Source organism: Ochotona princeps, chromosome 11, assembly GCF_030435755.1.
Source record: "Ochotona princeps isolate mOchPri1 chromosome 11, mOchPri1.hap1, whole genome shotgun sequence".
NCBI lineage: Eukaryota > Metazoa > Chordata > Mammalia > Lagomorpha > Ochotonidae > Ochotona > Ochotona princeps.
This window is the reverse complement of record NC_080842.1, coordinates 66,113,454-66,137,494: the sequence shown is the minus strand read 5'-3', so window position 1 is coordinate 66,137,494 and position 24,041 is coordinate 66,113,454. Positions and strand designations below refer to the sequence as shown.

At 46.3% G+C, this 24,041-nt stretch overlaps 1 protein-coding gene across 1 annotated transcript; it reads left to right on the top strand.

Annotated features, from left to right (window-relative positions):
- Positions 1–518: 518 nt before the first annotated feature.
- BST1 (bone marrow stromal cell antigen 1) lies at positions 519–23,732 on the top strand. The gene is made up of 9 exons (XM_012931347.2): positions 519–836; positions 2,288–2,414; positions 3,561–3,696; positions 5,895–5,977; positions 7,632–7,708; positions 8,003–8,095; positions 12,230–12,316; positions 15,565–15,624; positions 23,380–23,732. The coding sequence occupies exons 1-9, from the start codon at positions 655–657 to the stop codon at positions 23,477–23,479; spliced, it is 945 nt and encodes a 314-aa protein (XP_012786801.2). The 5' UTR covers positions 519–654; the 3' UTR covers positions 23,480–23,732.
- The last annotated feature ends 309 nt before the right edge of the window (positions 23,733–24,041 follow it).

The window sequence follows — 24,041 nt, the reverse complement described above, 5'->3', positions numbered from 1 at the left end:
TTTTGAGTATTATTCTTTCACTTCTAGAATACAAAAGAAGTTTTGGCTTTCACCCCTGCATACCCCGAAGAGCACTGTACAGTACCAATCTAGTGAGGAATCCTGGGCACCTATTTTTATCAAGTTCCTGCCAAGCACTCCACCCTTCTAGAAATCCTTAGTGCAGGGATGAAGGACTTGGCCCTCCACGTGGAATCCTGTTCACCTTGGCTCTCTGATTTTCCACTTATCAGTGGCAGAGATTGTTATCCTAGACAAGTTCTTTCACCTCCTTCTAAGAGGAGAATTACAGACGCACTGGGAGCGTGATCAAAGTAAATGAGCATCATACCTGCACAGTAGGTGCCACCCAGTGACAGCATTTGGTGGTTGTTTCCCGAAAGCCACTTCTCCTTGGCCCGTGGGAAAGAGCTTCCGTCAGAGATGTGCAGATGCCTGAACACTGATCGTTGCAACTGCCTGCCCTAATCAGCAGACTGGCTGGCTGTCCTGGACTCCTGTGCCATGTGATACTTTGGAACTGCTGGAGGAAGGACAGCAGGAAGAGGGATCGAGGGTGGTAAGGGCGGGGACTCTGAGGTTTGGGAGCTGAGCCCCAGGGAAGGAACTGGGAGGAGACCTGGAGTCTGGCAGCTGGAGGAATCAGTCATCTTGATGGCCGCCCAGGGCCGCGCGACGTGGTGGCTGCTATGGCTGCTGCTATGGCTGCTGCTGATGCTGGATGCGGGCGTGGCGGGCACGCAGTGGCACGGGGAGGGCACCAGCCCGAACCTGGAGAGCATCTTCCTGGGTCGTTGCAACGAGTACAGCTCGCAGCTGCTCAGGACGGAAGAGCGGTGAGCGCCTGGGGCGAGGCGGGGAGGGGCGGGACTGAAGAAGAAGAAGGGGAAACTGGCGAAAACCTCAGAGGTCTGGGGAGGGGAAACGGGTCCGAAGATGAGGTAGGAGGCCAAGGTGTGTTTGTGTCGGAGTTCTAAAGGAATAAAGCCTTATGGAGGCGGGGACCCGGAAGCGAGCCGCGCAGTGGAGGGCTATAGCTGCGTAGCCGAGGGGGCGCTGTGTCTGCGGACAGTGAACGTGAGTTGCGGAAATGAGACATCGGTCTATAGGTCAGGTAAGTTTGAGGTGAGCACCAGCCATGGCCCGTTACCAGCCAGCACAGGCTTAGAGCCCTCAGACCCCTGGATGTGGGCTCCATTTGGAGTTTCTTGAATTCAGGTCCTATGGGAAGTTAAATATCAGTTCTTATAATCTAAGAGGACATTTAAAGGCTGGGTCCTCGCGGCCCAGCACGGAAGCCTAGTGGCTAAAGCCTTTTCCTTGCATGAACCAGGGTCCCATATGGGTGCTGATTCTAATCCCAGCGGGGCTCCACCTCCCGTCCAGCTCTGTGGCGTGGGAAAACAGTCCAGGACAAGCCCAACACCTTGGGACCCTGCACCGGCATGGGAGATTTGGAAGAAGCTCCTGCCTCCTGGCGCAGGATCAGCTCAGCTCTAGCCATTGTGGCCACCTGGGGAGTGAACCAGTGGACAGAGTATCTTCCTCTCTGTCTCTCCTCCTTTCTGCATCTGACTTTCCAATAATAAATAAATCTTTAAAATTTTGGTCATTCTACTCAGCGCTTCCCTCTCTCCCTCTCACCCCTTCTCCTTTCCTTCCTCCCTCCCTTCCTTCCCTCCTTCATTCCTTCCCTCTTTCCTTCTTTCCATCTTATCTCGCCTCCCTCCCTTAGATGCATTTATTCATTTGAAAGCCAGTGTTTCAAAGAAACAGGGAGATACACACAGAGATCAATCTTCCATTCACTGGATCATTCCCCCAGTGGCTGCAACAGCCATATATGGGCCAGGCTGGAGCCAGAATCCCGGAACTTCATCTGGGTCCCCCTATAAGCACAGGGACCAAGCACTGAGGCCATCTCCCCTGCTTTTCCAGGCGCCTTAGCCAGGAGCTAGCTTGGGCACCTGGGACTCCAATCTAACCTCATAGAAGATGCTCAGGTAGCAGGCCGTGGTGAATGTGCTGCAGTACAAGGTCGGCCCCAGTGTCTGGTTTCTGACTCTGTCCCTTGAGCTACGGTGTGTGTGTGTGTGTGTGTGTGTGTGTGTGGTGCTGTGTTTTGTTTAGTGTTCTTTGATCTGCAGAATCAACAGATGACAAAACGACTGGTAAAGCCCCTGGAAGAGAGGAAATGCCTCATGTCACATTGTGGTTTGTGTCTGACTGACACGTGGTTTGTTTCTGTCATGTCGTGGTTTGTTTCTGACTGTGTTCTTTCACACAGGGAGAAGAACTGCACGGCCATCTGGGAAGCCTTTAAAGTGGTGCTGGACAAGGATCCTTGCTCTGTGCTCCCCTCAGACTATGACCTGTTCATTAACCTCTCCAAGCATGAGCTTCCCAGAGACAAGGTAACTGCAGTGCTTGGCCTTGGTGGGCTGCATGTGCAGCAGCCTGCAGCAGTTCCGGGGCGCCTGCCTGCTGAGGGTGGAAGGCCCTTTTGCAACCTGCCTGGCCTCATCTGAAAGACCTCAGGGCGTATCCAGGGATGGACCTCCTTTTCAGGCCAGTTCTGATTGGCCTCCCTTGGCCCTTAATAACTCAGTCTCAGTATCCTCCCAGCAGACCAATCTCCCTTCTAATGCCTTAAGATTATTCAATGCCAGATTTCTTTAAGAAAACCATGTTTATAGTCAGTCTGTTTATAGTCAGTCTCTAACATCTGATCAAATAGAAATAAATCTACATCAAATGCTTGGATTTAAAGAAAGGTACCATTTTTAATTCTGTGATAGTCATCCTTTTAAAAAAATATTAATTTTCATCCACTTGAAAGAATGGGAGAATCTCTCTCTCTACTTCTCTCTAACACACACACACACACACACACACACACAGAAAGAGAGAGAGAGGTGAGTCCTTCTAATGGTTGGTTCACTAAATTCTCAAAACAGCAGGACTGAACCAAGCCAAAGTCAGGAGTTTGGAACTCCGTCCAAGCTCCCACATGGGTGACAGGGGACCCAAGTACTTGAGCCATCATTCTTTGTCCTCGCAGGATGCATTAACAGGAAGCTGGATCAGAAGAGGAGCTGATGGAACTTGAACCTATACTTCAGAATGGAATGTGGGCATCCCAAGCAGTGGCTTAACTTGCTGTGCCACAGCCTGCCTAGTATAATCATTCTTGATCCGTTTTTTCTGTTGTGTGTTAATATTCCATATTGAAGTTCTTGATATCATTCTCCAGCTCTGGCTCCTGACTCCACTTCCTGCTTCTAAAGCGCTTGGAAGGGGATGCTAATGGCCCACCTGATGGCAGGTGGATTCCTGCCACTTAGGTGGGAGCCCTGGGTTCAGCTCCTGATTCTCAGCCCTGCTGAGCATTACAGGGTGAACCAGTGGATGCAGTGCTTGCCGCTTCGGTCTCTTTTTCTCAGTTTTCATTTTTTTTTTTTAACTTAAAGAAAAATAAATTGGTTGCTTGACTTGATTGATAGTGTGCTTTCAAAATTTGATTTTATTCCATATTAAATTTTTATTTTATTTTTCCTTAGTCCCTGTTCTGGGAAAATAACCACCTGCTGGTGATGAGCTTTTCGGAGAACGCCCGTCGCCTTATGCCCCTGTGTGATGTTCTGTATGGCAAAGTCGGTGACTTCTTGAGCTGGTGTAGACAGAAAAATGCCTCTGGTAAGATTTCCACACAAATCACAAGAGAAGAGCTCTTACTTGCCCTGCACTTAGCACTGGTGACAGAAACTTGCAGATGGACTGGCAGAAGCATTGTATCATCCAATCCTCGTCCCCCGCACCCCCGCACCCAGCCCGGGCAAAATCCTCCAGGTGGTAATAATGAATCATATTATAGATAGAAAGCATTTATCTTTCACTGTGTATCAGCCTGAGCACTTTACATGCATTACTGCACTTGAGCCACTGTAATAGACCTGTAAAATACTACCAAAATCTCTATGGACAAATGAGAAAATTGAGGCAGTGCTCAGTGGTATATAGTAGCGCACAGTAGAGTCAGACAAAGTGACTACTATTAACATTTCCCAGAGTGGAGAAGCCAAGAGTGCTAGTGTTAGGATCAAAATCTGCCCATGTTCTAGTAGATTCCAAAGCCTGTGATATTAAAGACTGCTCAGATATTTCAAGATGAAAATCACAAGAGCTGGCCTGACAGTACTGAAAGCACTCCTGATCATCCAGCTAGGAACTAGGGGTTGGTGACTCCATCATCTCTACCTTTAGGGAGCTTCTGGCCTTGGAGGGGCCTCCCTAGGAATGCGGGGTGCCCTGAAGCAGGAAGGACTAGGTGCTGCAGAGCAGCAGCCTCACCAGAGCGCCAGGCACACCCGAGAAGACTGCATAGTAGAGGCACGTACGAATTCGCCTTGCATGTCTTCTGTTTATTCTATTTATTTGTGCACTCAAGTGCAATTCATAGAGTGCTTACCAGGTGTCAGGCTCTGCTCTTCAAGACACTGGAAAGAACGCTGAGAATAAACCAAGAAAATGGCACCCCATCCTTACGGAAGGGAGATAAACAGGCAAGTAGAATATATATAGTCTGTCCCGAGACTATAAGGCTTATGGATATAAAACAGTGAAAAAGGATAGGAGATACCTGGTGTCAGGGCAAAGGGAATTGTCTCAATTTTACCTAAGTGCTATGGGGAAACCTCAGTGACCAATTACTATTTGAGCAAGGATCTGAGCAAATGAGAAAGAGCATCCCCTGAGAGGGAGACCAGTAAGTGCAAACACAGGTATGAGTGGGTCTGCTGTATTTAATCAATAGCTCTGGAGGCAGGTAATGAGTGATGGGGAGAGGAGTGGCTGTGAGACCCGAGGAATCAAGGAGGGCCAGGTGGCACTGGACTTCGTGAGGAGACACTTTCCTGTGAGTTAAGATGGGAGGCGTTGTCAGGTGCAGGTCACAGGGGTCTTGACCATTGGTCTGATAGAGAGTGACCAGAAAGCCGCAGTTTGTTTAGCCTGCAGGGGGTTGGGGGAATGGAGGGACGGAGTGATGGAAGGAGTATGAAGACAGTTAAGAGTTTTCCAGAAAACCATAGGTTATTTTTCCTCCGGTTTTTCTTTGTGCCATCCTATCAGAGATCTTCATTTAAGGAGGAAGTGAGGACCCATAGTTTGTATCAGCTTGCTTATTGAAGTGTTCATAGCTTAGAATACCATAGGGCCTCTTAACAGTGATGATGGGGTCTTGGAGTTACTGATCTAGAAAGATGTATGTGACATATGCTTGTCAGCACATTTGCACTGCCCCTGGAACACAGCGTCCCTCCAGGCAGTACACGTCTGTGCTGTTGGCAACACTTGCTGAAATGGCTTTTCAGTTGACTTTTTCTCCTTTCTGTGTGGAGTCAATTATAAGCACATTTCCTATCCCACCAATTTACTGAATTGTATCCTTAATTTTAAAATTTTTAATGTATTTTAACATTTTATATATTTTTAAGGGTAAAATTTCCATTTGGCTGGTTAAGGAATACCAATTTCTTGATCTATTTTTCTTATGTTTGCTTTTAAGCCTGGGACTAACAATTGGATATTCTCCCCGTAAAGCAAAGCTACTCCTTTGTTTGCTTGTGGGATTCTTAGACGTCACTTTCCCAGAGCTCCAGCTGAGAAACAACCCGGTCAGCATACTGTGGCTCAGTGTTCTGCTGGTAGTCTCTGCCTTCCTCTTACCGTGCTAAGAAAAACAGCAAATGCCTTTGCTTCACGGAGGTGGAGCCTGGGCTAGTTAGACATGCCCATGCTGCAGTGAGCTCAGGCTCAGTACGTTTTGCGATTGCAGAAAATATTTTAAGATAGAATCTCGGGACTGAGATGTGTTTGTGTATTTCTCCCCTTAGGACTTGATTACGAATCCTGCCCTTCCTCAGAAGACTGTGAGAACAATCCTGTGGACTCCTACTGGAAAAGGGCATCCATCCAGGTAGCCCGGGCAGTGAGGTTCTCAGGGGCCGGGCATGTGTGGGGCCCTGGGACTCAGGATGGAGCGGGCCATAGACAAGGATGCTCAGTGATGACTTCACTTTACCGCACCTCATTGTTTGTGTTCACACATCCTGGCTCATTCTCTTTGCTTCACAAAGTTGTGAGAGTTTAAGGACATAGAATGCTCATATTTAATGTAGTGTTTGACACAGAGAAAATATTTAGTAAATGGTCGAGGCCATTGGGGAGGGTATATCTTAAGTCCTTATTTCTCCTATGTTATGATTATTAATATTTCAAATTAAAGTGACGTTTTATTGCTGAGTGGAGTCAGGTCACCTCTAGTAGGCTATGCATATTATGAACAATGATACACATCTTTGTGTACAGTGCTGTGGTCCTTTGTGCTCTTCTTTTGCTTACCTTTTCCTGAGTCCCCTGCTTCTTTTCATCACATGTGCTCACACTGGCATGTGTGAGGAAGGATGACATGTGTGACTTCTGAGTGGAAGCCTTGAAGAATAGGTCTTGTGGGCCACCGTTATGGCACAGTGAAGGAGAGCTACTTACGGCATGAGCATCTCACATCAGAGCACTGGTTTAAGCACCTGCCGCTCCACTTCTGATGGAAGGTACCTGGGAAAGCATTGGGTGATGGGCCGAGTACTTGGGTCCCTTCCACCTGCACAGGAAACCCAATAGAGTTCCTGGCTCCTGGCCTTGGCCTCACGTAGATCATAATCATTTGGTGAATGAACCAGAGGTGGGATGAATGGAACATATCACCTCCATTCTCTTTCTCTTCTTGTCACCCTTTTAAATAAATATACAAATTTAAAATAAAAAAACCTGTTATTTCCCTTTTTGCTTCCCTGAAAACCAGCAACTGTGCAGATGGGGACACTTGCTCAATGTGATTGTTAGAATGAGAAGACAGAAGCAGAACCCCCATGGACTTGGCGGCGTGCAATGGCCTCTGTTTGCATAGCGATGAAGCAGTGCTGCGTGCTTAGTGTCATCTTTTTTTCTCCAAAGGTTTTCTTATTCATTTGAACTGGAGAGAGAGAGAGGACAGAGAAGTGAGTGAGTGAGAGAGAGAGAGAGAGAGAGAGAGAGAAAGAAAATGTGTCATCTGCTGGCTCACTTTCCCAGTGACCCCAGTGACTAGGGCTAGGCCAGGCCAAAGCCAGGAATCTCGAATTCTCTTTGGGATTCCCATGCAGTAGCAGAGGTCCAGGCACTCAGGCCATCCTCTGCTTCTTTTCCAAACACATTGCCAGGAAGTTGGACTGGAAGTGGAGCAGCTGGGGCCCCAACCAGTGCCCACTCATTTGGGATGCTGGTGTGTCTACTGGTGCCCTTAACCCACTCATTTGGGATGCTGATGTGTCTGCTGGTGCCTTAACCTACTTTGTCACAGTGTCAGTCTCGTAGTATCATTATCAGGTGCTATTCCAGACACAGAAATGCTGGATATAATTTTTCAACATTTCAAAGCTTTGCTTCCCAAAGTCAGCCCACTTACATCCCTCTAAGCCATAGGAGATACTAATTTTACCCTATCCTCACAAGAACTGAAAATTGTCCATTAAAAATTTCATTTCATAGCAGAAAAATGATATGTCTTAGTTGCTCAAATTTTTTTTTTGCAGTATTCCATGGATAGTTCTGGGGTAGTCTATGTGATGCTTAACGGTTCAGAGCCCGAAGGAGCCTATCCCGTCAAAGGGTAAGAACTGCATCAGCACACCCACTACTCAGTTGTTTGGAATGGAGGCCAAGGAGAGTGATTCTAACCACCCTCTGATGCTTCCTCTTGTAGGTGCAGGTGATCAGAGCCGCGTATAGTTTATCCATTAACAACTGATAATTACATAAATGAAATAAACAACGTAAAATAAAAAGATAATAAACACCCCCAAAAACTTTGTTGAAAACTAATGTATAAATAGAGTGAAATAATGTGCAATAAATTACTGTGTCTTTGTTTTAGGACTTTAAAAATATCCTTCCTCTGTCTCAGTTTTTTTGCAGATTTTGAAATTCCATACCTCCAGAAGGATAAAATCACACGGATTGAGATCTGGGTCATGCACGATATTGGGTTACCCAAAGTGTAAGTGATGCTACTACCCATGATGGTAATATACAGCTGTGCTTTTCTTGGGTATGAGATGATCAAGATTTCAGATTTTTCAGTTTTGGAAAAATGATGTCTTCTCTGCTTTTTAAATAAAGTATTTATTTTATTGATTTGAAAGGCATGGTTATTACAGAGAAAGGAGGGGAAGGAGAGAGAAACAGTATCAATCCTCCATCTGCTGTTTACTCCCCAAAAGGCTGCAAGCCAGACTGAAGCCAGGAACCAGGAGCTTCTTTCTGTTATCTAATATGAGTGCAGGGGCCCAAGCACTTGGGCCATTTCCTGCTGTTATGCCTGGCACATTGGCAGGGAGCTGGATCGGAAGTGGAACAGCCAGCACTTGAACTGCTGCCCATGTGGGATGCTGGCATCGCAGGGTATGGCCTCCCCCACTGTAGCACAGTGTCGTCCCTGATCGCCTCTGCTGCTGAGGTCTTCGGTCGAGAAAGACACAGGCTTTACATTGTAGGAAAGACATTAGTCAGGCAGAGAACTCAGCCAGAGACGATGGTGGTTGTTGAGTTCCCTGGGCAGCTTTGGGGATGTGAGGCGCTTAGACATCTGTGAGGATCAAAGCCAGTTTCTCTTGGTGGTCATTTGAAGCCTGAAAGCTGGTAGCAGAGTTCTGGGCACCAAGCCAGGAGCTCTCTGCTGAAGACATTGTCTTTGGAGAACCAGCTGTACAACTGGGTCCCACACTACTGACCAAGCAAACACCATTTAAGACCTTTGTTTTCTGGGAAACCACTTGAGTTTACTTATTAATTCAAGTTTGAACTCTGACTTCCCAAAAACACTGTGAAGAAGGGTATTGTTGGCACAAATGCAGTTTCAAAAGAGTAAATCCATTTGTTCAGAGATGAGCCAAGGAGCCCCTAACCTAGTTAAATACCGGCTGCTGAAGCAGCTTCGCAGGCAAGCTGGGGCCTTGTTCCTTAGGGGGTTGATGTCATCTTTCCAACTTTAGGTGTCCCTGTGTCCTTGAAAGTGTGTCCAGGGCCCGGCGGCGTGGCCTAGTGGCTAAAGTCCTCGCCTTGAAAGCCCTGGGATCCCATATGGGCGCCGGTTCTAGTCCTGGCAGCTCCACTTCCCATCCAGCTCCCTGCTTGTGGCCTGGGAAAGCAGTTGAGGACGGCCTAATGCATTGGGACCCTGCACCTGCGTGGGAGACCCGGAAGAGGTTCCAGGTTCCCGGCTTCGGATCGGCGCGCATCGGCCCGTTGCGGCTCACTTGGGGAGTGAATCATCGGACGGAAGATCTTCCTCTCTGTCTCTCCTCCTCTCTGTATATCTGGCTGTAATAAAATGAATAAATCTTTAAAAAAAAAAAAAAAAAGAAAGTGTGTCCAGGACGATTCAATAAATTCCCATTGCCAGCCCCCAGAACCCTCTAAGACTTGCCACATAATGGGAGTACTTTTTCCTGTCTTGTGAGCAATAAATATTACTAAAATTTCACTGTATGTCTCTTAGACAAGAGTTTACCTTTTGGACAGGAGACTGGCACTGTGGCACAGTAGGTAAAACCACCATCTTATAGCAACAGCACCCTGTATGGGTGCTGGTTCGAGTCTTGGCTGCTCCACATCAGATCCAACTCCCTGATAGTGTCCATGAGAAAGCAGTACAAGAAGACTCAGGCCCTGGGCCGCTTCACCCACATGGAGGGATGGGATGACTGACGCTCTTGGCTTCTGGGTTCCCTGTGGTGTGGCTCTAGTCATCGCAGCCAACTGGGGAGTGAACCAACAAACAGAAGAGTCTCTCTCTCCCCACCCCTGTTTCCTTTCTGTTTCTGTAACTCTGCCTTTCAAATAAATAAATATGTGTATGTAAAAGAGCTTATAGTAAGCCTGAAACCACTTACTACCTAAGTTATCCTAAAAGCTGTGTCTCCCTTCCTGGAAGACAAATTATACTTATTGTTGTGTTGTTTACTTGTTATCAAGGAAAGCTTGTCTTTTGAACATGCTTTTAGTGACAGAAGGAAACTAGTTGAGTGGCATTGTAGCCTTCGCGCTGTGTGCAGGAGAGGCTACAGACAGGAGCTGCACGCCTGGCTGTACACTGGAGCCACAGGCTGCAGTTACAGGCCCCGAGCCAAGAAAGCGGAGTCTGGGGCTGCTCGGAGATTAAGGAGAATACATGAGGACTACTTCAGATTACTTAAAAATCAAGTAAGAAAGTAGAGTTAAAAGAAAGTTTATTTTAATGCAAATAAATCTGAAATCCATGAAGTTTTTTTTTTTTCATAACAGCCAGTTTCACATGAATATTTGAAGACTCCTTGAATGCACAAAGTTCAGTGTTTTTTTTAAACCAGATAAATTTACCTTTTAATTCTGTTTCCATGAACTTTTGAAGTACTTCTTGCAGTTGATAACATCATATTATATTAGGTGCTGATGTCACAAAAAAAATGAAGTGACCGCTGTAATGATCTGGTTCATATTGTGACAGTTGGGCTGTCTATGTGGGTCACAAACCATGGTTGGCAAAGTGCTAAAAAACATGGCTAATACCTGATTGTGCTGCGCCTCCTTTGGCTGCATTCCTTTAAAGACGTGGTGGCATAAGCCACGGGTAGCTCAGGGTCCAGGCACCCTCCCGAGGAGTGACCCAGAGTTGGCAGACGGTGGGAAGGCCTATGACCTGCTGTAACTTGATGTTTTGCCTTCCCTGTTCCTGTCTGGAGTCCTGCTGCTGTGGACACTTCCTCGGATTGCTCACTTCCTGCCTGCACTCCCTCTCTGTCAGTTCTGTAGCACAGGCCCTGCTCAGCAGCACCTTGCCATCCTGGGCGAGCTCGGGCACGGTGCCGCCTGCCAGAGGCACACGCTGCCTGCTAATCACAGGTGACAGCGTCGTGGCCACCCCTGTCTGCTTTTATCAGTCCTCTCCACTTAATTGTGCCCATCAGGAGGGCATGAACCAGTGTGGGTGAGAGTGTGGGAAAAGGATGCTCTCACACGTCACCTGGGTACCACAGGACAATGTGTGTGAGGAGCCTGAAAGCGGGTCAAAAGCCGCAAAGCCAGAGAACCTACCTGCAGGAATGGATGCCTAAGAAACAATTAAGAACCTGTGCAAAAAGGAAGTTTAAACATGGGCTGCGGTAGTGTAAGTCATGTTGGAATGTGAGGATCAGTGACTGGTTGCCTGAGTTATGGTCTGTTTATGTTTTGCAAAGGAGATCACGCAAAAATGAAAAATGGCATGTGTGTGTATGCAACAATGTAACAGCCTAGCACACCAACAAGATTTTCTCCTTAGAGAACTTTCACCTTTTCACCTAATGGTGCCACTTGATGGCATTTCTTGGGTGTATCCAAATTGTCAGCATCACTGCACTCGTAACTGGGAGCCGTAGGTTTATTTGAACATAAGCACCGGGATTTCTGACCATCGGTCTCCTAACCAGGTCCTGAGATGACTGATGAGCTGCTGTGTCCGCAGCATGGATAAGCTGCCGCAGGAGGTGACTCATCTGAAAGCTCCAGAGAACTGTGTGGGATTTCATCATGCTTGCTAGAACACCGCCCAGCTCAAAATTTGCGACTTATTTTTGAATTTTTCCATTTAATATGTTTGAACTGTAGTTGACTGTGGAGAACAAAGTGTGGAGAAGAAAACTAGGTGGGAAGGATGACTGTGAACATTGGCAGCAGCCAACTCTAGGGATTTGAGCTCTGTGATACTTTATTTCTTTTGTTTATTTGCATTGTCTAGGATTTCTTTTCACTTGGCCTGTTTTGTTGTTATGTAAGGCTTAAAAATGAGTGTACCATCGGTTATACAAGTTGGCGATAGCGTTGGCCAGACCCTGAGTCACAGCACAGATACATCGTGTCGGGGTGGTTCTTGGCTGAGGCAGACCCTGTGGACGTACGTACGTGCCGTGAGCCACTCCCCGCCCTGTGTGTGGCCCTCACCACTTCAGACTTGGTGCTCTGTCCTGGGAGGCCCCTGTCTTCCGGGCCAGACGCCTTCCCTCACTCGGTCATGTTCTCTCTGAGGTTAGGAAAGTCTGGGTACACATGTGGTCAGAAGAAATTTTAGTCCTCTCTTGCTCTCATTTATTTTAAAAATGGATGTTTTATGTTCTAGGGAATCCTGTGGAGAGGGCACTGTGAAAATCCTGGAGGACAGACTGGAGGCCTTGGGGTTCCAGTACAGCTGTGTTAACGACTACCTGTAGGTGCTCCCTGTAATCACTGTACATGCTCAGTGGTGGAATGTTGGTTTGGAGAGTGTGTGTGTGTGTTGGTGGGGAGAGGTACTTTTGCTTTCAAAGATTCGTTGATTTATAATTCATGTGTTTGAGAGCAAGAGAGAGTTCCCACAGTGGCCAGGCTGGATCAAGGTGAAGCCAGACGCCAGTTAACTCACTCTGCATCTTTGATGTGGGACTTGCCGCCAGTGTGTGCCTTCGCAGCATACTGTAACCTTAGCACAGCTGAGGCTCAGACCCAGGTACTCCAGTGTAAGCTGCAGGCGTCGTCACCGCACAGCCAGCTGGGAAAGGGTTTTTCTGCTATCAGACTCAAAGGCCTTGTGTCTTCTGAGTTGTCACTGGATGTGAAGATAAGGAGTTCTTCCTGGGCCCTCATCACTTGTGTTGAGTCCATTTAAATGATATTTAAATGACATGCAGCACAGCACTTAACCAGTTGTTCATGTCCAGTTTCTTTTTTAATCATATTTTTTTGTTTGTTTATTGGGAACATGGAGAGTGAGAGCTTTCATCTACTGGCTCACCTTGTAAATGTCCACAGTGGTGGTGAGTTGGGCATGGCCTAGACAGGAAGCCAGGAACTCAGCCTAGATCTCTCATGTCGGTGGCAGCAACCCAATTACTTGAGCCATTAATGCTGTGTTCTGGAGTCTGCAGTAGCAGGAAGCTGGAGTCAGGGGCCAGAGTTGGGAACTTGACTGAGACGTGTGCAGACAGATACCTCTTGACCATAATAATAGCTACCCTGTATTGAGTGCAATATGGGCTGAGTGCTTTATGTTCTTATACTCAGGAATCACTTGGTGGCCTTTCTGCTTCTTGGGAATTTGAATAAACCTGACTGAATCCCAGGGATAGTTGTCAGACCTCTCCGGGACCCTGACTTTCTGCTTCCACCCCTCTCTGCCGGCCCCCTGTCCGTGGGCCTGTTCATTCCTGAGGGGCTTGAATTTATCACTGCAAGAACTAGGTTGCTTCTTGAATGTTTGTGGGTGTAACAAGGTGGACGCTCCTTTAGCATCTTCTTTCCCAATACCCATGGGCTTCCTACTTGCTGGGCCGCATTCTGTCTTTCTGAAAGTTCCATAGGATGAGCAAACCCTGTGAAAGGAGAACCACCATCAACCCCTCAACAGATGAAGTCCTTCAAAACGTTCCCATGCCATTTTTCTTACACAGTTTTACTGTTCTCAAGAACCCAAAAATTAGATGTTATCATCCACTTTTTGACATAAGACAAACACCCCCTCTTGCACTGTAATTTATGCATGGAGAAATAACCAAGCCCTAAGTGCACATGGAAGAATGTTGAGAAGCTTGGGGTGTGCACGCAGAAAGTACTCAGACCAACACACAGCTCGAGCAGCACCCAGAGCCTCCTCTCTTTGTCACCACTCCCGTAGTAGCCACTCTCCGGATGAATTCATCAGCTTGTTTTGTCTTTTCTGCTATGTAAAGATAAGATTTTATAGATGGACAGGTTAAATCAGAGCGCAAGGCTCTCACTCAGTCCCTGGCTGAGCTTTGAACCCAGCTGCACAGGCTGTATCCCTCATTACCGTGTTCCTCCTTCCTTCCTTTCTAACCCTACCTGAAGAAAAAAATTAAAGATTTATTTTATTTACTTGAAAGGCAGAGTTACACACAGAAGGAAAAATGGAGAGAGAGAATTGCTCATTTGCTGGTTCGCAATGGCTGGGAGTAGGCCAATCATGCTGGGGACCTGGAGCTTCTTCTTGGTCTCCCACATGGGTGGCAGGGCCCAAGGCTTCTACCACTTTCCCAAATGCATTTGCAAGGAACTGGATTGCAAGTGAAGAAGCTGGGACTCAAACTGGTGTCCAGATTTGATGCTGGCACTGAAAGAGACGGCTTAATGTGCCATGCCACAGTACTCTTGCCCTAAAACTTTTTATAAAAGGAATTTTTACTCTAAAATCTCTCAATAGTGGATGAAATTCTGGCTGAATTACCATATTTATGACTGCTTTGTTCTGGTCCAAATGGATCCTCTCTCAACAGCTGATAGTTCTTCTGGTAGTAGTGATCAGGCTGAGGATCCAAGATTCCCTGCCCTTCATGGGTCTCCTGGATTATAGGCTGTATTCCCTTCTCTCTGGGCTTGTCCATTTCCCTTCATCCATGATGGCTACAGGACTGTTCTCACATCTTCTCATCCAAGCCTGGCTCAGTTTCCCCTAACTACTATCCTTAAGTCCTTTCTGTCTTAAAGAGGATTTGTTTCGTTTTGTTTTGTTTGTTTGCTTTTGGGCATTCATTGTTCCTTGGGATGCAACAGCATCTAATAAAATATATGATACAGGAAAGTGACAAAAGTTAACAAATCAAACTCAACTAAGGTGTAAGAGCGTGGCTGTCAAAAATCAGGCGGCCTTTCCTTCTGTCCTGGCCACGGAGAGTTCTCCCCAACCCAGACTGGCAAATTTGAGCGGGGCTGGATTTCGTTGGCTGTCTTCCCTGCTCGCTGTTTTCTGCTGGTTCTGTATGAAGTCGCAGTGAGAGGAGGGCTTGGAACAGCACACTGCTGTCACAGAAACCACCTGTATGTGCACAGAGTAGAGTTTACCCAACAGTGGGCAAGACCAAGGGGATCAGGTAGCCAGGCGCAGAGTAGACAGCGTGACTGTCCTGTACGTCGGTGTGCCTGTGTCCACCCTGTCTGACTGTCTCCTACCCAGTGCCCCGGGTGGTGCTGTCCCCTTTTCCCAGCACTGCTTTCCTCTCTCTGCTCAGGCTGCCCTTGCCCTCACATCAGTTGAGCTTGTTCTACGGAAGCCTGAACACACGCATCACCCACATGTCTCAAGTCCAACCTTCAGTCCAAAGTATTCATCAAAGATTTTGTCCAAAGTCACTCATGCATACAGATGTGATCACAGGCTGAGGCTCAGCCTGAAAAGTTCAACTCCAGAATCGAGTGCTTTGAGAACCAGCGTTCTCAGTTGCAAATTGGACATGGAAATAGTACCATGCCATTTGCCCGCCACATGAAGTGACCTGCTAGATCTAAGATACAGAATCTCATTTCTTGGCATAGAGTAAGTGCTTAGTAATGCTGGCAAATATTTTGAAAATAAAAGGTTGGTGTAATTTTTCAAGAGCAGAGGGTTTGTGTCTCCGGGACTGCCACATATCATACATGTTTGATAAATGAAATGGTTTGAATAATGCCCTGTTTTCTCTGTAGGCCGGTGAAACTCTTACTGTGTGTGGACCACAGCACTCATCCTGAATGTGCCTTCCACTCGTAAGTAAATGCCTTAAGCCACTTTCCTTGTTCCCCAAGATAACCAGTCCACAGTATTCCAGAGCATGGGTGAATTGCAGTATGATTTTACACGCAAACCCTGAAACACTAAATCAGGATCCTGCTTCTCACTCTGCACTGGGCCTTGCTCCTGCTCTCTGAGCTCCGGCAGGTGCAGATTAAGCAGACTCTGCTGGGTGCTGCAGCGCTCAGGAGGTGTGCGGGACCTCTGCTGTGTAGCACTTACTTTGGCAGCATCAGCATTTTTTAACATTTATGCCTTTTTGCTTTAAAAATATCTACTCATACCCTTGTCTTTCTTTTTTTCCTAAAGATGTATTTATTTGAAAGCCAGAATTACAGATAGAGAGGGAGAAACAGTGAGTGAGCGACCCCACATCCACCTGTTCACTCCGCAGATGGCTGAAACAGTTGGAGTTGAACCAGGCAGAAGCCAGGAGCCAGAAGCTTCATGCCCGGTTTCCTAAGGGGGTCTCAGGGCCCAAACACTTGGCATCTTCTGCTGTTTTTCCCAAGCTGTTAACAGGAAGTTAGGTTGGAAGTGGAGTAGCCCCAGCTCAAACATGACCCTACATGGGATGTTGGCATTGCAGAAGCTGGGTTCATGTGCTGTGCCCCAAAACCAACCCAACATTTGCTTCTTAGCTTTAATTAAAATTTCCAGTTAATTTATTGAAACAATAGCATATTTGCATAGGACAAAATTCAGAATTAAAAAAATGATAGAGACAGTGAATAACTCTCCATTCTCTATTTCTGTCATTCAGTTCGTTTACATTAATCTTAATGTTCATGTTGTACATTGGATCTCTAAACTTGTCTTTCACATCTACTATTTGGCCTAAACCTTTGGCCTAAACCTTTCCCGTTGCTACTTCCCTCTCCCTGTCATGGTAGCCACTGTTTTATGCTCTGTTTCTGTGTATTTGTCATTGTGGTGTTACTCGTAAGAGTCAAGATACGGAAACAGCGTACTTGCCCGTTGATAGATGAAAAGAAGAAGAAAACATGGACTGTTGTTCGACCTTGAAAGAGGAGATGCTGCTGTTTGCCTCACTGAGGATGCTGGGTGAGCTGAGCCAGCACAGAGAGAAGAATTGTGTGATCTCTCTTACCTGCGGACTGCCATGCTCAAATGCAGAGACAGAGTGTTTCCATTGGTAGACAGAGCTCCTCAGTCAGCTTCACAGTCCTGTGACAGTCTGTGCGAGCCTGTGACTTACCCCAGCACCGATAGGTGGCATCTGAATTGTTCCCATGTTTAGTCACAGCAGCAGTGAAGAAGAGAATGCCCGTTTTTAAAAAGATTTATTTATTTGAAAGGCAGAGTAAGAGAGAGTGAGAGAGAGAAATAGAGACCGAGGCAGGCAGAAGTCTTTCATCTGGTGAGTCATTCCCCAGATGGCCCCAGCAGCCAGGGCTGAGCCAGGCCGGAGCTGGGAGCCAGGAGTTTCTTACAGGTCTCCCATGTGTGTGGCAGAGATTCAAGCATTTGGGTCTTCTGCCTTCTCAGGCCGTTAGCAGACCATTAGCAGAGAGCTGGATCAGGTGTGAAATGGCTAGGACTCAAACCAGCACCCTTATGGAGTGCCAGCACACTAACTGTGGTTGGACCCACTGTGCCACAGTGCTGGCCCCAGGGATGCCCATTCCTTCAAAGACATTTCTCTTAACAATTTGATCCATCTTTTCACCTAAGTTTTCAAAGCACATACTTTTACGTTGCCAGTGTCTGACGTCTGTGCATTTGATTTTGGTTTGTTCTTCAGTTCATTTGTGTTTTGTTTTGGTACAAGAAGCAGTCATACTGCACAACAGGCTCATGGTGGACGTCGCTTCACTGCACGATATAGTGGCATCACCCTTTAGGTCGGCTGATGCCCTCTGTCCCAGTGTTGGACTGGCGCAGAGTACCAGTGACTGCACTGCCACTGTTAGCTGTAGGTTATTGAATAAAAATATTGTTTTTATAAATAGTGCTGAAGTATAATTCTTGAGATCTTATGCAAGTATTTGTGGCATGCATGACCGGAAGTAGAGTTGCATGGCTGAAGGATGTATGTGCAGCATCTAGAATTACAACAGAATCTGCCAAATTTTTTAAAAGATTTATTTTGTTTTTATTGGAAAGTAAGATATACAGAGAGGAGGAGAGACAGATATCCTCCATCCACCAAGCCACTCCACAAACTTTATTTTATTGGAAAGGCAGACGTACAGAGTGGAGGAGGAACAGAGAGGAAGGTCTTCTGTCCGTTGATTTACTCCCCAAGTGGCTGATCCAAAGCCAGGAGTCCCAGTCCAGGAGCTTCCTCCAGGTCTCCCACGCGGGTGCAGGGTCCCAAGGCTTTGGGCTGTCCTTGACTGCTTTCCCAGGCCACAAGCAGGGAGTTGGATGGGAAGCCAGGTCACTGGGATTAGAACCTGGGATCCCGGTGCATGCAAGGTGAGGACTTTAGCCACTAGGCTACTGCACCATTTTTTTTTTTTAAAAAATTATTTATTTATTTGAAAGAGTTATACACAGAGAGGGGTTCACTCCCTAAATGGCTACAACACCCTGGACTGGGTCAGACTGAAGCCAGCAGTGAGGAGGCCTTCCATGTGGGGCCAGGGACCCAATCACTTGGGCCATTTTTTTGTTGCTTTTTCAGGCACGTTATCGGGGAGTGGACTGAAAGCTGATCAGCAGGACAGGCCTAATACACATATGGGATGCCAGTAGATGCCTGATTGCTATGCTGCAATGCTGTCCCTGTTCCGCCAAATTTTGATATATTTCCAAGAGGAAATACATATAAGCCTTGAATGTTAGTTGAGTTCATGGATGCTGTGAGCATCGCATTGCTGCCTTAGCTGCCTTGCCACTGTGGCCAACTGATGTGTGCAGGTTTGTGGGTTGAGCACTTGAAAGGAGTAAACATGCCATGCCAGCTTCAGAGGGTGTGCGCTCGCAGCCCAAGGTTTGGTGATGATCTGAGGTCGCTGCCCACACTCCGCTGCCCACGCTCCGCTGCCCATGCTCTGTGAATCTGGCATGTGGGTCTGAGTTCCCAGGTGACACTTAAGGCATAGTGTACGGACCCGCTCTTCTAAAAGCAAAGTCCTGGAAACAAAGTCTGCTCACATTCCTGATTCTCACAACCCTCCAGATGCCCCTGCGTCCAGCCCGGCCTGCTGGTTTCTCATTCTCTCTCCAACAACGTCACCGACTTCCTCTCACCGGAAACCATCATTTTAGGCTGGTTTTATTATTTTATTTATTAATTTGTTTTATTGGAAAGTCAGATATACAGAGAGGAGAAGAGATAGGAAGATCTTCCATCTAGTGATTCACTCCCCAAGCGGCTGTCATGTCTGGAGCCAAGCCAATCCAAAGCCAGGAGCCTCTTCCGGGTCTCCCACGTGGGTGCAGGGTCTCAAAGCCTTGGGTTGTCCAGCGAGTGAAAGTCAAAGACTTTAGCCACTAGGCTACTGCACCAGACCCATCTTAGGCTATTTTTATAAAAGTATATTTTATTTACATAGGTGAAATACAATTTCTTGTGTTTCCTAAGTACAGATGTAAGAGCTCAAGGATGCCTCCCACGCTGTCCTCCCTCCCATCCACACTTCCACCTCCTTCTGCCTTCCTTTCCTATTCCTTTAGTTTTTACCCTGAAATACTTTTAGTTTATTTTATCATTGCAAACTTAACCTTCCACCACGTGCAGAATGCAACAAGTTGTAACTAGAAAAACCAGTTTGGGGGCTGGCTTTGATTGCCTGAGACAGGCTGCAGCTCCGCAAGTGTCTCTGCGGTGCTTGTCTTCCCACTGCCTTTTTCTGCTGGAGTCTCACTTGTTGAGATGTGGGCCCTGGAAGGCAGAGCCTTGGGCCCGTTCCGCTCACCTACTGACGCACCGCTAGAAACACGAGTCAGTGAGTGAACAAAGGAACACGTGGTTGCCTTCCGTCCTGAGAGGTGCATACTTGTCCTGATTCAGGCCCAAAACCTGAGCGGGGAGCTCAGTCTGGGACTCCCAATGGAGTGCTTGAATCGTCACTTGCCAGCTTCCTGGGACACAATGATAGAACATCTTTTGGAGAAGTTATTTAGTGCCTGATGTCACTGTAAATTGATAAGGTGCTTTGGGAAAGCAATTGGCCAAATGTGTCAGAAATTATAAAAAATATTCATACTCTTTGAGCCAGGTCAAGCCATAGGGTACTTTGGGTACTCTTTCCTAAAGAAATTGTTTAAAATCTGCTGCAAACATGTTTTTCAGAACATTATTTACAAAACTGGAACATTGGCAACTGGATCTAATTATCTAATGGCAGGTGTGTGGCTCCATCAGTGGGTGTGCTTACGGATGGAGTGGAATGTGGCCATCAGACACGGCAATAAGGAGTGTGACAGACAGCAACCTTATGTGCCTGAAGTACAATGTGACGCATTCTATCTGTTACAATGTTGGCAGAAATTCAGGAGACTGGCCATCTGCAGAATCGCAGAGCACGGGCAGACAGACACATTACTGAAGAAGGGCCTGGTGTGTCAGGGCGTGGCAAGGGCTGACCGTCAGGTCTCTCACCGTGGCCACAGGGGGCACCACCCACCTCCGCGGGCTTTCGGTGGTAGAGGTATATTAATCTATGGGATACACTTTTAATATGCAAACATTTAGAATGGAATAAACAGCTGCTGATACAAATTTATATTATTAATCATTTTGTGATAAATTTAAGAAAAGTGTTGTTTGCAGCATAATAAAGGATTTTGAGTACAGAAATATCTACTGGATCGGTCCTATAGTTCCCATGTATGTGTAACTTTAAATAGTATTTATATATTTATAAAGAGTTAGAAGGAAAATGAGAGAGAGACCCCTACATGCTGGTTCACTCCCCAAATGGCCACACTACCCAGGAGTGAGGAGCTTCACCTGGGTCTCCTCAGGTGGGTTGTGGGATCCAGGCATGTAGACCATCTTATGCTGCTTTCTCAGGTTATTAGCAGGGACCTGGGTTGGAAGAAGAAGAACTGGGAGTGAAGTGGTACCTGGGTGGGATGCGGCATCTCAGATGGCAGCGTGATGCACGGCGCAATGGCGGCCTCTGTATAAACACCAAGCAAGTGAGTTTAGACTTGAGATTTTGTTTGTTTCACATTTTGAAATGGGCAAGTGCAGTGGATCAACAGGTTAAATTGCCATCTTGCAGCTCTGGCATCTCATCTGGGCACCAGTTTTAGTCCCAGTTGCTCCACTTCTGAATCAGCTCCCTGCTTATGACCTGGGAAAGCAGTAGAGGACGGCTCAAGTCCTCGTGCCCCTACACCCATGTGGGAGACCCGGAAGAAGCTGCTGGCGCTTGGCCTCGGGTCGGCCAGGAGCCATTTGGAGAATGAACCAGCGGCCGTTTGGGGCCATTTGGGGAGTGAACCAGTGGATGGAAACTCTCTCTCTCCTTCTCTCTGTAAATCCGTTTTTCAAATGATAGATCAACAAATATTTAAAAAAATAACATCATTTCAAAATATTTTAAATGTAACATTTTAAATGTAACATAATTTAACCTAGAGTAATGACCCTAGAACATTCAAAGGAATTAAGGCAATGTGAGCTGCTCTGCGTCATTGTCAGGTGTCTGGCCCGGTGCTTAGGACAGCCGGGATCCGGCTCGGGGCCTGGGTTTGCCTTGTGGCTCCTGATGCCAGCTTCCAGCTACTGCAGGTGGTGGCTCAAGTAGTTCGATTCCTGCCACACATATGGAAGACCTAGACTGCACTCCTTCCCAGCCTCCTCCCTGTCCCTCCAGCCTCCCCCCGTCCCTCCAGCCTCCCCTTTGTCCCTCCGGCCAGCCTCTCTGCCCACAAACAGCTCTTGGCTGCATTTGGGGAGTCCACAGATGGGGCTTTCTGTGTCTGTTTCCTTCTGCACGTCTCGGTTTTAAAGTAAAAAAAAAAAAAAAAAAGTTTTGATAAGTATGTGCTTTTGGGGCCCGGCATGGTAGCCTAGTGGCCTAAGTCCTCACCTTGAACACACCAGGATCCCATATGGGAGCCGGTTCTAATCCCGGCAGCTCCACTTCCCATTCAGCTCCCTGCTTGTGGCCTGGGAAAGCAGTCAAGGACGGCCCAACAACTTGGGACCCTGCACCTGTGTGAGAGACCTGGAAGAAGTTCCTGGCTCCTGGCTTCTGGCTTTAGACCTGTGCAGCTCAGGCCGTTGCGCTCACTTGGGGAGTGAAACATCGGATGGAAGATCTTCCTCTCTCTCTCTCCTCCTCTTTATATATCTGAATTTGTAATAAAAATAAATAAATCTTAAAAAAAAACTATATGCCTTTGTTAGGTTTTCAAGCAACAAAGCAATTCATGAATTAAACAGAAATGTGTACAGGAAAGTTAGATTTTTAAGAATCTGTACAATTTTTAAAATATGACGTTTTGAAACCAAAGTAACTGTAAATAGTGCATTAAAAAAGCTACCCTCCAGGACAACCTCACATCAACAAGGAACGCTTTTCAGATTAGAACCTGACAGAACACAAACATCGCTGTATGTTTCTGTTTGAGCACGAAGACGACGTACATGATGGGGCTGCTCTGAAAGGGGCTGTCCAAACCACTGGCTGATTAGCTCTCAGGAAAGAGTGGAGACTAGAAAAGAATGAAGGCAGGCTCTCCTGACTGCTTTGCTTAGCTCTGTTACGTTCTTAGCTGTCTGTCTCAAAACAACCAGTAGGGAGGATTTTGAATATCCCTAACACAAAGAAACAATAAATGCTTGAGGGGCTGGGTGCACCAACTGTCCTTATAATTACATGTTGTATATAGATATTGAAACACATAAAGTTACTATGTGTCGATTAAAATAAAATAAACATATCTTTATGTTATTTAAAACAGAAGTAATTAGCAATTTTGCTGAGTTGGCTGTAAATTAACTGAAGTGCAATTGTGGAACATGTCCAGCAGGAGACGCTCTAATACAAATTTATAGGCCAAACCACACTTTAAAGGTAGCTTGAAACTTTTCAGAATAGTCTTGTATCTGTGCAACACATGAAATCCGTTCTCTTTATTGCAATAAAAATTATTTTTCAAAAAGAACTGGACAGTAGTTAAGTGTTTTTGGTATTATTTGCAAAACAACATTAGATAATTGAATTTTTGAGTTTGAATTGCTGTTTAAAAATTCAGTAATCTGTTTCAAAAAAGCACAGCAGTCAAAAATTACTTTCTATGAACGGTGTTCCTGTTTGGCCAGACCATGTCTTAGTATTTTCTGCTAGGGCAGATTTTCTGCACCAGCTAAACCCTTGATGTAGAATTCATCTTGATATTAGGGCTCTTGGCCAACACTATGTATCAGTATAACGAGGATTTACCCACGGGAAGAAGGAATTCACCTCACATGTGGCACAGTGGAAGTGTGTCCCTGGCCCTGCGTCAGGTAGGAAAAGAAGCTACACTTAGACACAAAGCAAAAGACAAAAGCCAAGAATCCCCACGTGTTCACTTGGCACGTGCGTCACTTTCCTGGAAGGCCAACTTGCATTGCCGACGTGGTTCTCGATGGAGAGCGGGAATGGGGCCTGAGGACTTGACTGCTGCTTGATAGCTTTGCACACTATTTACAGTTATCTTCCGTGTGCATATGTGCTTTTGAGAATAGGGACTCTATACCAATACTGACTTCTTCTTATTATTATTAATATTATTTTTGGTCTTTTTAAAATTTGCAGGGCAGCAGTGCCTGCTCGAAGAGGCATCTCATCTCTTTCTGCAGACCAAAGTGTCACCCTGCTCGCTGCGGCCCTCACGGCCTTGGCTGCAGGTGCCTGACCGCAACGCCACGCTCAGCTCTGCTCACCGGCCCAGCTCATCGCTCCAGATGATCCCACGGTCTCCGGAAGCTGCTTTCTGGGAAAAGTATATCCTGAAATGGTACTTAGAGATAAAATAATTAATCTAGTTCTACTTATCATGTTATTTTTTAAATACTGGAACAAAGCATTAAACAAATCCAGGTCATTATGTGATTTTATATAATCAAATATTTTTATAAGATTTTAATAAAACTGTATCTTATCTTTTCTATATTTTCCTAAATTCTGAAATGCTTTTATGATAGTTTGTGGATTTATGCATTCTATATGTATGTAGAAAGTTATATGTAAGATGCTCATTTCATGGTTATTTACAGTGAGAGAAGGGCCCCGAATGCCCCGTGATAAGGCACTGTCTATGCTGTTCACACGGGAGAATATCTATGGGAATGAGAGAGGCAGGATCTAAATTTCATTATGTAATCCAATTGTCTAAAGTATTGTGTAAATGCAACATTTCTCTTATGAGCGTGTATATGACTCAAGTATTGTAAATAAATGAGAAGAAAGATGTCATC

Excerpts from the sequence above, each read along its gene's own strand:
- BST1 (XM_012931347.2), top strand. The coding sequence starts at position 655 with ATGGCCGCCCAGGGCCGCGCGACGTGGTGGCTGCTATGGCTGCTGCTA. Across the intron at positions 837-2,287 it reads CTGCTCAGGACGGAAGAGCG|GGAGAAGAACTGCACGGCCA; the intron begins GTGAGCGCCTGG and ends TCTTTCACACAG. Across the intron at positions 5,978-7,631 it reads GGAAAAGGGCATCCATCCAG|TATTCCATGGATAGTTCTGG; the intron begins GTAGCCCGGGCA and ends TTTTTTTTGCAG.